Source organism: Ahaetulla prasina, chromosome 7 (genome assembly GCF_028640845.1).
Source record: "Ahaetulla prasina isolate Xishuangbanna chromosome 7, ASM2864084v1, whole genome shotgun sequence".
NCBI classification, from domain to species: Eukaryota; Metazoa; Chordata; class Lepidosauria; order Squamata; family Colubridae; genus Ahaetulla; species Ahaetulla prasina.
In genome coordinates, this window is record NC_080545.1 from 44,733,747 (window position 1) to 44,749,139 (window position 15,393).

A 15,393-nucleotide genomic window follows, 5' to 3' on the forward strand; every position below is an offset into this window, starting at 1 on the left:
TAAAGCATTACTAACTGAAACACATGAGTCTTGTTCTAATGTCTCTTTGTAGGAAACTTGTGTAGACAATCAATGGTGCTTACTTTTTTGAGCTCCATTCATTCTGTTGAAAGTGCAATTTGGTTTGTTATGACAGATTATGTTTTTCTTTTTTTCTTTAAGCACAAATAATGGTTTTGGACAGTTTTGAAGCATATTCACTTCCAGAGATTTATGCATGCTAGGCTAAAATATCAAGTGGAGAATTATTCTGAACAACATGATAATAGATAATTTGTAACATAATAGGGACCCACAATGCATTATTACTAATATTATGGTTCACTGCATAGTCAGCCAGGTATTCAAACTGGACTTGGCATTTTTTTCCACCTATTGATCCTTCCCAAGAATCTGGGATAGGCAGATATGTTTGATGGAGTTAAAGGTATTGTTTCAGGATGTAAGCTGTTCCAGGTAATTTTGTCAATGCCAGTGTGTTCAAGAAGTGCTCCAGTTTTTTTGGAATTGCACCCAAGGTGCCAATTAATATTGGTACTACCTTTGCTTTCTTTTGCCACAGTCATTCTATTAGTGTTTTCAGGTCTTTGTATTATGTTATCTTTGCCAGTTCTTTCTCTTCTCTTCTGCTGTCTCCAGGTACTGCCACATCCACTATCCAGACATTTTTGTCTTTATTGTCAACTGTTAAGTTTGGAGTGTTATATGGCAGTTGCCTGTCTGTTTGAATTCTAAAGTCTCAGGGCACTTTAGCTACTTCATTTCCTACTACTTACTGTATTTTGTAGTTATTATTAGTTTTAATAAGTAATAATAAAACATTCGGATGTGCATGTGTTCAGTAGTATGAGGGACTGCTCTATTGTTATGATTTTATAAATACAAGGATTATGTAGAACAAGAGCGGGTAGAGTTGTAGGGTGGAGTTAAATGAGTCATCAGCCTAGAGTTGTTGTTTCCACAAACAGTCTAAGTCCAACCCTTGTCAAACTTGACTCAACTCCATAGTGGCCCGTACCTGCTTTTGCTCACAGTTTGCCAAATAGTGATGGGAAGAGAGGTGGTGAGTTCCTGGGGTGGGGAGGCTATGGAATGCAAGAGAGCCTTCTGTTGCCAGAGAGTTGCTGTCTACTAAGGTCAAGTTATGAAGAATGTTTGACTGGCAAAGATAGTTTTTCTGAAAACAAAAGAACTGAAGTCAGTTGGTGAACTATGAACCGAGGTTGGCATGGAGGGGAAAAGGGGTTTTCTATGTGGGTTTTCATAGGAAAATCCCAGAACTGACTTTGCTTTTGCTGTGCCTAGATGGAGCTTTCAATAAAGCTACACTCTTGGTCAATCTAAAGAGACTGATGCAAAGAACGAATTAAGCAGCTTTGCTTTCTCCCTATTGCCTGTTACTTTCTTACCATCTTCTCTCTTTAGTGGACTTACTGTTTTCTTGAATTTTTGTTGTTGTTGTTATTGATATGTTGAAAGAAACTTTTTTTTATTAGCCTTGACTTTTGTTGCATGTCTTTGTTTATTCTGAGCCTTTGCTTTTCTGACTTCATCTTTGCATGTTCTGGTTATCTGCTGATAATCAGTCTTAGTTATGTGTCCCTCTTTCTGTTTTTTGTACTTGTCCTTTTTGCCTTTCAGTCTGTCAGAGAGATCTTTGTGCAACCATGCTGGTTTCTTTTTAGATTTCTTTTTTTTTTCTTTTTCAGTGGTATTATGCTGATCTGGGCTTTTATGATCATATTTTTCAGTTTTCCAAGCTTCTTGAGTTCTTTTCCACTTTAGGATTTTCATCCAAGGAATCTTTCCCATGTTCTCTCCGAGTTTGTTAAAATCAGCTCTTTTAAAATCTAAGACTGATATCATTAAGTTCTATTGCTTGTGTTTGCGTTATATTGAATTCTAGTATGACATGGTCACTCTCACCCAAGTTTCCTGCAGTTTCAATGCCCTCTATCACTTCTTCTCTGTTTGTAAGTATGGCTGTCCCTCTAGTTCCCTCCTCTATCTTTTGGACAACAAAGTTGTCAGCTAGGTTAGTCAGGAATTTATTCGATTTCTCACTTAGTGTGGAATTAGTTTTCCTTCTATTACTTCTCCTCAATTTTTTTATTTAATTCCTAGAGGTTATTAGCTTTTGATGCTTTTGTTTAAAAACAAATATGGAGGAAAAATCATGCATAGTGCATGATTTAAATCTGAACTTTCTCATGGCAGGTCTATAGTGCTAAAAAAAAAGTTAATGGATTATTGGGGTGCGTAAAATAAATGGTGGAAGTTTAAAATCTCCCTTTTTCTTTCACATTTGTTTTTAAATGGAGAGCCATGATATAAGGACATGAGAAGTGTTCAAATACCTTTTAAGCCTGCCCAATGGTACACATTGAATGATTTGAACTTTACTAATGTGCAATCAGTTGCTTCCTTTTGCACGTTTGCAATCAGCTCTTATTTCTTGTTCCTAAAACAATATATATTCTATATTTTCATTTGCAATCAAGGAAAATTTTGAAGTTAAATTCTCCTTGAAGGAGACAAATGTGCACACAGATATCTCTGGGACTAGACAGGACATGGATTATGAATGTAAAACACCACAAAGAGATGTGACTGTTGACTATTTAAACAGTCAATTATGCTGTCAAAGGTATAGAATACACAGCAACAGTTGATCAGTTTTAGTTTTTTTTGTTTACATTTATACCCCGCCCTTCTCCGAAGACTCAGGGCGGCTTACAATGTATAAGGCAATATATTCTATATATATTGCTGATATATAGTTGATAAACATTTATTATAGCAAGATAATAATTATTACAGAAATATATTCATTTGACAATTTATTACATTTCTTTCAGAAAGAAATTGATACGTTCAAATGGGTTGGTGTCAGCAATCATATGCACTATGTTGCACTACCCTGTAATACAGGGGTCTCCAACCTTGGTCCCTTTAAGACTTGTGGACTTCAACTCCCAGAGTCCCTCAGCCAGCAAAGCTGGCTGAGGAAGTCTGGGAGTTGAAGCCCACAAGTCTTAAAGGGACCAAGGTTGGAGACCCCTGCTTTAATATGTCCTTTTCAAGTCCTTGAATCCAATTTATTACTTGATCTCAGTTGGTAAGATGTAATGAGCTTTTTCAGCAGCCTCTTGGGGATCTAGAACAGGGGAATATGCTGGCTAAGGAATTCTGGGAAATGAAGTCCACAAACACTAAAGTTGCCAATGTTGGATATCCCTACTCTAGAAGACCTCACAACTTTGGAAACTTCCCTAGCAACTAAGCTGCTTCTTGAGAGATTGTGGCCATATAAATGTGTTTAATAAGACCAACCAGTTATCTCATATACCTCATAATGTTATCACAAGATCATGAGCCTTATTTCAATTATTTGAGTGGGAAGGGAAGAAAAAATAGGAATGTCTGAGTGAATAAGAGAGTGAGTGGGTGCATATGAAGTGTTTAAAAGTATGGTTTAATATTCCTATTATTACTAGACGATGCTGCATTCTTGGGACATACATAAAAAAATGTATTTGAAATAAATATAATTTGTATATACCGTATATACTCGAGTATAAGCCGATCCGAATATAAGCCGAGGTACCTAATTTTACCACAAAAACTGGGAAAAACTATTGACTCGAGTATAAGCCGAGGGTGGGAAATGAGGCAGCTACTGGTCAATGTAAAAAATAAAGATAGAGCCAAGTAAAATAACATGAATATTTATTTGAACGAAAAACAATAAAAGTGCAAAAGGGGGTCCCCAAAAAGAATATGGTATCAAAAATACAGTATCTTTAAAAGTAACAGCAACCAAGCTAACGAGAGCTAAAATCCCTCAAAACTGGAGTTCTCCTCCTCATCATCTGTTTGTCCAAACAGAGCTTCAGCTACTTCAGCTTCTGTGATGTTATCCGCATATACGTTGTCGTCATCACTGAGTTCACAGTCGTCATCATCACTGCTGTCACTCTCATACAATGCGCTGTCTTCACTGCCATCCATAGCATTACTAATGCCACATTTCTTGAAGGCACGTTGCACCATGTCCTCTGGAATATCTTCCCATGCATCACGAACCCACTGTGCTATTAGTTCTATGTCTGGCTTTCTCAGATTTCCAACTTTTGTCAGACGAGCTTGACCAGATGTCATCCATTCATGCCACATCCTTCGCACATGGTCCTTGAAAGGTTTATTTAAACTGACATCTAGGGGCTGCAATACAGATGTAAGCCCACCTGGAATAACGGCCAAAGTGACTTGAGATGACTTTGCCAATTTTTTTATGTCATCAGATGTGTGGGCTCTGAACATATCCCAAACTAACAGTGATCTTCTAGTCCAGTCCCCACTCCTCAAGCAAGAGATCCTATACTGTTTCAGACAAAGGATTGTCCAGTCTGTTCTTTAAAAACCCTCCAGGAATGAAGTGTCCAATAAGGTTCAAATTGCAAGTACCGGTAGTCCTCAATTTAAGACTGCAATTGAGCCCAAAACATTGTTTTGTTATTTTTCCCTAACCGTGTATGTATCCCCTGCCCCCATTTCGTCAGGCTGCCATCAAAGCGAAGCACGGCTGAATATTATTATTATTATTATTATTATTATTATTATTATTATTATTATTATTATTATTATCATTATCATTATCATTATCATTATCATTATCATTATCATCATCATCATCATCATCATCATCATTATTATTATTATTATTATTATCATTATCATTATTATTATTATTATTATTATCATTATCATTATTATCATTATTATCATTATTATCATCATTATTATTATTATTATTATTATCATTATCATTATTATCATTATCATTATCATTATCATTATCATTATCATTATCATTATCATTATTATCATTATCATCATCATTATTATTATTATTATTATTATCATTATTATTATTATTATTATATGATGATGATGATTTTTTTGCATTGGACAGAGCGAGCTTCAGTTTACCAAACTTTGTATCTTTTAATGAAACGTGTTAGTCTGGAAGGGACTGTTTGAACTCACAAAACACTTGCAACTTTTAGTTCCGTGCTGAGGATTTTTGGAAAGCAGCCCAGCAATATTTATTTATTGCTCGGACTGCTCTTATTTTCACTCCCCCTTTTCTTTTCTTTTCCTTCCCTCCCTCCCTCCTTCTCTGCCTCTCTTTCGTCCCCCACCTCCCGGGATCCTTGCGGGTCGAAGGTTCTGCCCTGCCTTACACCAGCCGCCCACCTATGCCAAGGTCTCCCTGGCTCTTTCGCTCTCTGTAAGCAGCGGCTTCTCGGCAGCGTCGCCCCCCTCCCCTCCATGGATCGGCTCCTTCCCCAGCACTGAAGGCATCCTTAGGAATACACCTCCACCTCCAGGAAAATAAAAAGAGGCAGAGAAGGTAAATCGCCCGCCCCGTTCGGAAAGGAAGGGGAGAGGACTCCAATGGAAGAAGGGAGAGGAGAATTACCAATAACAAACACAAAGCGCTGGGTTAGAGGTGCCTTGTCATGTACAAGGAGATCAGAGAGGGCAACCACCGTGAAACAATAATCAGACTCAAAACGGGCTGCTTATTTGCCATTTGCTCTGGGTAGAACGGGTTTTTTTTTAAAAAAAAAATTGGTTTGGAGAAGGAAAGCTAATTTGCTGATCTGCGCGAGGGTCGGTTTCTTTTGCCTCCCTTCTTCTTCCTCCTCCTTCTTCCCACCCTAGCTTGCAATGCCCCCATCTCTCCTCCTCCTCCTGCCCCCCTCTCGGGGAGAAATTGTTTGTTCTTGCCGTATTTCTCCGCTTTCCAAGAGGCTTTTCTTTTCACCTCTTTCTCCCCACCTCCCCAATTTCCATAGGGGAAAAAAACCCTAGGAAAACTTGGCAAAAATAAAATAAAATAAAAAGTACTGAGTGCAAATGTTTTTTTTAAAAAATTGGTTTGGAGAAGGAAAGCTAATTTGCTGATCTGCGCGAGGGTCGGTTTCTTTTGCCTCCTTCTTCCCACCCTAGCTTGCAATGCCCCCATCTCTCCTCCTCCTCCTCCTTCTTCCCACCCTAGCTTGCAATGCCCCCATCTCTCCTCCTCCTTCTTCCCACCCTAGCTTGCAATGCCCCCATCCTCCTTATTGACTCGTTGACTCTGGCCCAGTCACATCAAAGGAAGTGGCTCGGCATCATACCGACATTGTGTTAAGGACTGTACTCGGTTGGGTACAGAGAGGTGGCCGCGGGCTTAACGGTTCAAAGAATTTGTTAAGAAACGTGATGAGCTCTCGGCTCAAGGGGTGCCTGTTATGGGGTGATCGTGTAATAATTCCTGTTAAGTTAAGGGCAAGGTATTGGACCTCCTCCACGAGGGTCACCCAGGCATCGTAAGGATGAAGGGGTTAGCTAGAAGCTATGTATGGTGGCCACTCATGGACGCAGAGATTGCTGAGAGGGTAGGGAAATGCCAAGCTTGCCAAGAGTCCAGACCGCTACCCCAACAGCCCCAGTCAGAGCTGGGGAGCCGGGATTGAAGTGCCGGCTGGGGAGCCGGGATTGGCTCCCGGGCTCCCCAGCCGGCACTTCACGGCGGCCTCCACCCACCCACCCCACTGCCGCCGCACTCAATTTCGGCTGGAGAGGAGGGCGAGGGTGACAACGCCAAGCGAGAAGAACTCTGTTGTTTGTCACTCGCCCTCCTCTCCGGCCGAAATTGAGTGCGGCGGCAGGGGAGGCCGCCGTGAAGTGCCGGCTGGGAATCCACATTGACTTTGCTGGCCCTTTCACGGCCAAACGTTCCTAGTGGTGGTGGACGATTTTCCAAATGGTTAGAGATCATACTTATGAAGTCCACCACAGCCGAACCAGTAATCGCAACCCTGCGCCACCTATTCGCAACTCACGGGTTGCCGGACACTCTGGTGTCCGACAATGGGCCCCAATTCACGGCAGCCCAGGTTGAAGAGTACCTGGCAGAGGAAGGCATCCGGCATGCCCTCTCCGCACCGTTCCCCCCTGCGGCGGAAGGCCTTGCAGGCGTTCCGTCCGGAGCGCTAAGGAGGCATTGTCCAGGCTCAAGCCAGGTGACTGGCAAACAAAATAGACTTTTCCTAGCCGTCCAGCACAGAACCCCAAGCACAGCCACTGGGAAAAGCCCAGCCGAATTGCTAATGGGACGAAAACTCCGGTGCCCACTTGACGCTTGAACCCCCATTACACACCCGAGGGTTACAAGGGGAGATAGAAAAACAAGGGAAATGAGCATAGGCGACCGGGTGTGGGCCCGAAACTATGGGGACGGCCCTAGTTGGCTCGCAGGACAAGTAACAAAAGTAACAGGGCCAAAATCGTATGTGGTAGAGCTACCAGACAACCGAATGTGGCGGCGCCACATAGATCAGTTAAGGAAACGAATAACTGACCAAACCGAACCAACAGAGACAGGTAATGACCAATACCACTTTGAATCCACAGCTGACAATGACCCGGGGGAGGCGCAAGACTTAGCTGAGGTCCCAGAGTTCCAGCGACGCCATCAGGTCCCCGAGGGAAACAGCAAGGAAAATCCCAAAATTAATCCAAGGCCGGATGGCCAAGAAAAAGAGTCGGCCAATAATCCAGAGCCCGATGGCCCAGAGAAAGAGCTGGGAGGAGAAAACAGCCCCTCCGACCAGCTCAAAACACCACCCAGAACTGAACCGCGCAGGTCAGAAAGAACTAGGAGACGCCCAGGTTATTTGCGTGACTACGTCGAAAAATAACATGTAAATAAATATGTAAATAAGACCAAGTGTTTTCTGGGAGGGGAGGAGTGTTATGTATTAACAGTTGTGCCTTTAAATATTTGAGCGGGAAATCAGCACGTTGCTGATTGGACGAAGCCTCCAGCAGAACTGTATAAAAGGAGAGGTTTTTCCCCCAGCCTGTTGCTGGGTTCACCCTATATTAAAGAGCTGTTGTCACTACCCTGGTCTCCAGCCTCGTTACTTCCCGAACTTAACAGAAGCATTTCATACAACAGTTGGGACTATTCAATATACGAAAAAAATAAACAGGAGATTGGTACAAGACATGTCTTTTATTAATTTGGTGGGGCAGGTAAGAGATTAATGCAAGCTGTGTGTCACCAATTTGTTGGATTGGCAAGCAGGGATCAAAATGCAGCTTTAAGTAAAAGCTTCAGGAATTTAATATGAATGTTATTAAACTACTATATTTCTAAGTAATATCTTAGGCTATTTGCCAGAGCACATTTAATATTCTTGCAGACTTATTTTTGCTAATCCACTAGTAAGCTATCCGTAGTTCAATCTTTCTGGTTTTCTGTTCACTGCAGAAGGAATGTAATCTCAACAGCACCAAAGCATTTCTTTATATTTTAAAGGAAGCCACATTATATACTAGAACTGCTTTGTGGCTGATGGAAAACTTTTTCTTCCGTATCTTTTAGTGAATCAATACAATTGCTATTTCCTGGACAACTTTGGGATCAGAATAGAATTAGTTATCCTTCAGAATTTGTATTTCTCTGGATATTCCAGTGTTTACAGAATAGTGCACAGAAAATTCTATGTGTTTATGTTTGTTTGTGTGTATATACATAAACACACATTTCTAAGAAAAATAAGGAACCTCAAATGATTCACTTTATCAGGGCTCTCAAAAAACCTTGGGTGCTGATGCTACCTTGCTCTCTCAGATGCTGCAGAAGGCACTGTTCAATTCCTAATCATAAAGAAGGTCTCTTGTTAGCAGGTGAGCATCATTCATGCCTTTCTTTTATTTTCCTTTGGCAGCAAAATACCTTGAGCCAGTCTTGAATTGCTACTTTTGAAGATAAAGCACTAGGGTATTTCATTACCTGAAGTATTTTTCTTTAGATTCTTATGAAAACAATCCTCAGTGGTCACACATTTAATTTTGTAGCAGCCCACACAGTTATTGAATTAACAACAAAAATTAATCTCTTAACTCATATTCTTAACACCTGGCTATAGGGTTAGGAATACGATGATTTCCCTAAAATTGTTGATCAGCATTTGATGGGACTTGAGAATTTGATTACAGGTAGTCCTTGACTTATGACTATAATGAAGCCTGCACATCAGGATTGCAGGTTGTGATGGTTTTTAAACAAGGTGCCATGTGATTACCTTGCTGAACAACTCCCATCCCTGCGGGCCCTGAAGTGGTCATAAAGGTCCTGAAAGACCTAATACAGGCCTATGCATGCCTGCTCTGGGCTTTTCAAGGCCTTGCACCCCTAGAACCCCATACTTTGCTTCCTGCCAGGTCAAAGACTGGCAGGGCATGAAATTCCAAAAAATAAAAATTAGCTTATAAAAAGAGGCAGACTAGATCATTATTTCTTAACAAATAATAGAAATTGTTAAATGTGCAATTGCATTTGGGCATAGCAATTATAACCTTGACTACATGTTAATAATATAAATATATATGATTTTATGTATTTGATAACTAAGCATAAAGTTTTAGTACAATTTTAAACACTTAAAGAAGATACACAATTCTTTGCAAATCCAATTAAATGGACATACATTCATCATTTTTGAACCTATGGATGCTTTTCCGGATCTATAGCTGCCATCAGGTCTATAAATGGTTGATAACAGTTAGGGATAATGACAATTATAGTGTCACCTCACCTGCAAACCTCTATTGAAAAATATAGTTTATATGATCAGTAAAGTGGTAATATTCCTCTTTTTTCTCAGTCTGTCTACTCTTGAGATAGAGATGATAGATAGATGGGGGGGGGAGGTGGAGAGAGAAAGGCAACAAAAATAGAAATAGATAAGATAGAAGGAACTTGTTTAATTTTTTCAATTTGCTTTCCCAGAAACACCCTAGAATGATTTCCTATTGTTGGATGGTTCCTTCAATATTCCATATGTGGCCACCAAAATTTGATTGCAAAATGGTCAATTATTAAAACTGCAATTTTTGCATTATTTGAAGGATGCAGGCATTTGAAGACCATGAAAAAAGGAGGGGGGGAAATGAACAGCTTCCATAATACAAACACTTTAATTCCCATTTTAACCCCACCAGCAATTTTTCACATAATATAGAAAAACAGTTTGAAAAATTATGAAAATACTATTGGATGATCAAGTTTCCTATGATTCACCAGCAGAACAGAAGCTCCTGACCCAGAAAGTCTCTGTCCCCACGCATCTGAAATGAAAATGTTAGGTTACAGTAGAAAAACTGACCAAGTAGCTGGTACAGTTTAGGAATACTAAGAGGGGATCATGTAGCCTTACAAAATAGCTGCCATGAAGCTTGTTTGTTCATATGCTGGATAACTGTTCACAAATCACACATTGACAAAAAGGCAAACCAGTGAAATGGTTTACTGCCTTCCCATCTAGTATGCTAGGATGTTCTTTTACTCCTTAATTTATCTATTTTTAAAAAAGGGATAAGTAGACACAGTTTTGATTTGCAACTACAAACAAGTTCATTTTTATTTGTACTTATATGGCCAAGAAGCAGTATTGGGAAGATTGTGTTGATTATTTATGAATACAGCATTCCAAGAGGCATTTGGCCCATATATGTAGTGACCATAGTAGCCTTAAATAAGAGTTTAAAATTCAGGAATTCTTTATCATAAAGAAGAACCTTTTTAAACCCACACTACAGTACAGGTTACTTAACTTCCTATATAGTAGTGGAAATATTAAGATAGTCCTTTGTCTAGAAGGGAAGAGATTAATGTAAAGCTTATAGGCCTTAGATAATATTGATGGGTTTCTTGTAAAATAGAAAGCAGTGTTTGACATTTCACTTTATTCTAGAGTCATTTTCAGGGCTAGCTTTAAATGTTACAATCAATGCTTTGATTTGTTTTCATTCATTTCTACTTTAATTTAATGTAATGGATACAAAGCTCAGACTGATAATAATGCTGCATTCTGAGAAAGCAGAACACAATGAAGAAAGTTTTCCAAATATGTCTGACAACAGGCCAATTGGGATATTTAGCACATTTCAACTGGGCAATCTTCATGCCAATCAGAGTGGTTTTATGTGCAGAAATATCTAAACTTATTTTGCCAATATGTATGTTGAGATGCAGCTGGGTCTGTTTATCACTCCTTTGCCTGAAGAAAGAACCACTCAGGTGGATCACTGAAGGAGCAAATAAAGATTCATTTTGTACCATCTCAAGCCCTTGTGCTGCCTAAAGCAAATCCAAATATACATGCCACTCAAATCAATATTTCTTTGATTCACATACCTTGACTTAAGTATCCATACCTAGTTGTAAGTTATCCTTTCAGGTAGAAAGAATGGAAAAAGAAGGAGGAAGGAGAGCTACAGCTAACATGGAATGGGAAAAAACAAAGGGACATATTGCCAAAATCGTAATATGCCTGATAGACAGTAAGGTCTTTGATGGAACATTTCTCAGGATACCAATAGAATTGTTCTACCCTGGTTCTAGGGGAGGAAAGCTGGCCACAGACACAGTGCTATATGTAACCAATTGCTTTATCTTGCTTCATAGAAGATTCCAGCATACATAGATCGGGTTGCCGTAGTGTATGCACGTTTATCTGATTGTGTCAATAGTGAGTGATGTTAATAAGCATATAGTGAACATTTTGTGGGCTAAGCACAAAGTCTTTATTTCAGCCACTGAAAAGATCCATGCTTCTTTTTTAATTTTCAGAAAATAGCTCAATTTTTGTTTCCTGTCCACAGGCCCTGTAAGCAGTATTTTGGTGAACAAATATGGCAGTAGGCCAATCATGATTGCTGGGGGAATACTGGCTTCATTTGGAATGATTGCCTCTTCGTTCTGCAACAGCGTCTTACAACTTTACATATGCGTTGGTGTAATTGGAGGTAATATAACAATATCGTTTTATTTTATTCTCCTGATGTTCTCCTTCAGCATGCAACTTTGGATTCTGATTCTAATTGATTGATTGATTGGTTCATTCCTTTCTTCAGGTTAGGATGTTGTGGGTTTTAAGCAGTACACTCAGCTGTTTACCAACTTTAGTCAAAATGACTTGAAAATCCCATAGGAAGAATACAGATTAAGTCAATGCAGAACACATTTTATGCTACCTTTCTATCCAAAGAACGATATATAACTACTCTGATGATAAATTTGAATTATTATTATGACAATTAGAATTTAAAAATAAAATTGACTTACCAAATGATAGGGCATATTATTAACATATAAGCAAAGCAAAACAAAGCAAAGCTTGTTTCATTATCACAAACATGTCTTTTTTCATAAAATTGCCCTTAATAATAGAGAGTGGTAGAATAGGGGAAAAATAGGTTCCCCTGTGTTTTTATATCTAATGCTATATAATAATATATAGGGTAAATGAACTGTTCGCATGATTGGGCCAATACCTTCTGCTCTACCTGCAGAGATCCTTGTATCTGCATAGAGAAAACTACTGTGTATTTCTAGACTTCATGATGAAAACTGAGGGTTGCATTTGCTGTGTAATGGCCCATGTGTATTAATTATTTGAATAATTAACCTAAGTAAAGGATAAAACTAAAGGCTTCTAAAATCTACCCTTTTTATAGAAAAGTGAAATTTAATAACTCCTGTGCAAGAGCAAATTAGATTGTAGCATAGTAAAATTTACAAACAGTGTCTTCAAGGTCTTGTTATCATTGTTCCCCTGTCATTCTGTTGTCTGCAACTTGGAGTGGCCATTGTTAAAGCTTTTGCGTTTATTGAATTGCCATAGAAGAAAATGAGTGAGTGAAATGTACTGTGGCAGATTGGTGACATTAAAGCATGTGGGAAGCAATGCCTATTTGTTTTTATTTGCCAGTGTCAGTGGCTTTTTTGAAAGGCCTTTCTTCTGAATTACAGCTTGGCATTTTCACACTTGAGCAGGGGGAAATGGGAGAGGCAATTTTGATTGATTTGGAGAGATTTGTTGCAGTGTATTAAATGTAGTAATGTTCTATTTTTTCTGCTATTATTTTAGGTTTGGGTTTGGCTTTCAACTTGCAACCTGCCTTGACGATGATTGGCAAATATTTTTATAAAAAGCGTCCCATTGCTAACGGACTGTCCATGGCGGGAAGTCCTGTCTTTCTAAGTACTCTGGCACCCCTGAATCAGTTTCTTTTTAATGCTTTTGGTTGGAAAGGAAGTTTCCTCATTCTGGGAGGACTTCTTTTAAATTGCTGTGTGGCTGGGTCACTTATGAGGCCTGTTGGACCAAAACCTGGGCAGGCTATCAAAAAAGATGTGGAAAAAGCAACTGAGGACTCCACTTTGCACAGGAATGATAAGAAATCGGTCTGGCAAACCATCAACAAATACTTAGATTTAACCCTCTTCAAACACAGGGGCTTTTTGATTTATTTGTCTGGAAATGTTATCATGTTTCTTGGCTTCTTTGCCCCAATTGTGTTCTTAGCTCCTTATGCCAAGCACAAAGGAATTGATGAATATTCAGCAGCTTTTTTACTCTCTATCCTAGCTTTTGTAGATATGTTTGCTAGGCCATCAATGGGTTTAATTGCAAACTCCAAATACATCCGGCCCAAAATCCAGTACTTCTTTAGTTTTGCTGTTTTGTACAATGGGGTCTGCCACATCCTGTGCCCACTGGCTGAAACCTATACAGGCCTGGTTGTGTATGCTGTACTTTTTGGACTTGCATTCGGAATGGTTAGCAGTGTCCTTTTTGAGACATTGATGGATCTTGTTGGTGCACCAAGATTCTCCAGTGCAGTAGGACTTGTCACAATTGTGGAGTGCTGCCCTGTCCTTTTAGGCCCACCTATGGGAGGTAAGTATGGAGATGATGAAGGTGATGATGATACAATTTATATTTTAACCTATTTGTATAATAAGAATGTGTACGCAAAACATTGATCTGGTACTTCGTGCGAAGACATGCAATTACTTTCCCCATTCCATTTCATTCCAATCATACTACTTCCTGGACTCAATCTCTAGCCATATGTTTCTTCATCTACTCATTTTCTTTCTGTCAGGATAAAATGTTACTATATTTTAGGGTGTCCAATATATTTACTGTACCCATAGTCCTTCCAATAGAGCCTACATTTCATTTGATTGCTCTTTCTCATTAAAAAGAGTTATCTTCTCTCTAACCATCTGTATCTTCTTTACTTATTATTATTAGCAAAAATTATTTTTTGACTTGTCTGCAAACAACTCAATGAACATTGTTTTCCCTGGTGAGGTGTAAGAGCTCTATCCTTCTAAAATTAAGACTTCTGACTTTTGTTTTTTTGGCTCCTAGGCTATGCATGAGTGTTTATAAGACATTTTAAGAACACTGATAGCATATATAATTTATTATTTATTTACATAAATTGAAATGAACATATAGTACCGACAGGTAAGACGAGAGTTGTCAGACTATAGGCTTGTTTAGCATTATTCATATAAAATTAATGGCATGCTCATCAGAAAGTTAATGTGAAAAATAGTTTTTTTTAAAAAAAAAAAAGTTTGTCCCTTAAATCTTTATATAAACATTTATTTGGGTGGGGTTGCACCCAAAATTTCATCCTACATAGCTTGGTTTGTCTTTTCATCCTGTTGTATGCACACTGTGAATCCTTTTATATCAATGCAGTCCATAAATCTGAGCAAGTGCAACAATGTGCCTAGAATCTTGAGTTCACAGATTTCTTTTAATTCACATATTTACAGTGAGTGCACAGATGTACTCATTGGGCAAAGCATGGATTTGAGCTCTTTGGATGCCCTCCAAATCCTATTACTTTTTAAAATACCAGATTAGATTTATGAAATCCACGTTTTAGGTGCTACTGTTCTTCCTTATTTTGATCTGAAGTATCTTGGATTCTTCTTCAGCTATTTTTATCATTATTATATTCTGTATATGGCATATGTAAGATTACTGTCAACTGTATATAGACAGAATCAATCATGTACTTAGAAGATTAATGTCAACCGCTTTAATCTAGATTGCAGAAAATATGACTTCTGTAACAGAATCATCAGTGCTTGGAACACTTTACCTGACTCTGTGGTCTCTTCCCATAATCCTAAAAGCTTTATCCAAAAACTTTCTACTATTGACCTCACCCCATTCCTAAGAGGACCATAAGGGGCGTGCATAAGCGCACAAACGTGCCTACCGTTCCTGTCCTATTGTTTTTCTTTTCTTCTTTCTATATATATGCTTATACCTCCTTATATTTACCCATATATGTTTATATACTATATAATCTTTTGTATGATTCCTACATATATTGTTGTGACAAAATAAATAAAATAAAATAAAATAAATAAGATACCATTTTTATCGCTGATGCAAGGGACAGAAATTAAAGGTTTAATTTACCTTGTCTATATTTCCTTTTTAATAAAGGAAA

The 15,393-nt window shown here is 38.7% G+C and overlaps 1 protein-coding gene across 3 annotated transcripts in view; it reads left to right on the forward strand.

Moving 5' to 3' along the window:
• SLC16A7 (solute carrier family 16 member 7) overlaps positions 1 to 15,393 on the forward strand; it is a 188,221-nt gene that overhangs the window by 157,788 nt on the left and 15,040 nt on the right. For all 3 annotated transcript variants that reach the window (XM_058189870.1, XM_058189869.1, XM_058189871.1), the window contains exons 3-4: positions 11,728 to 11,871; positions 12,996 to 13,808. In XM_058189870.1, coding sequence (XP_058045853.1) covers positions 11,728 to 11,871; positions 12,996 to 13,808 — 957 coding nt within the window. The remainder of the gene's footprint in view (positions 1 to 11,727; positions 11,872 to 12,995; positions 13,809 to 15,393) is intronic.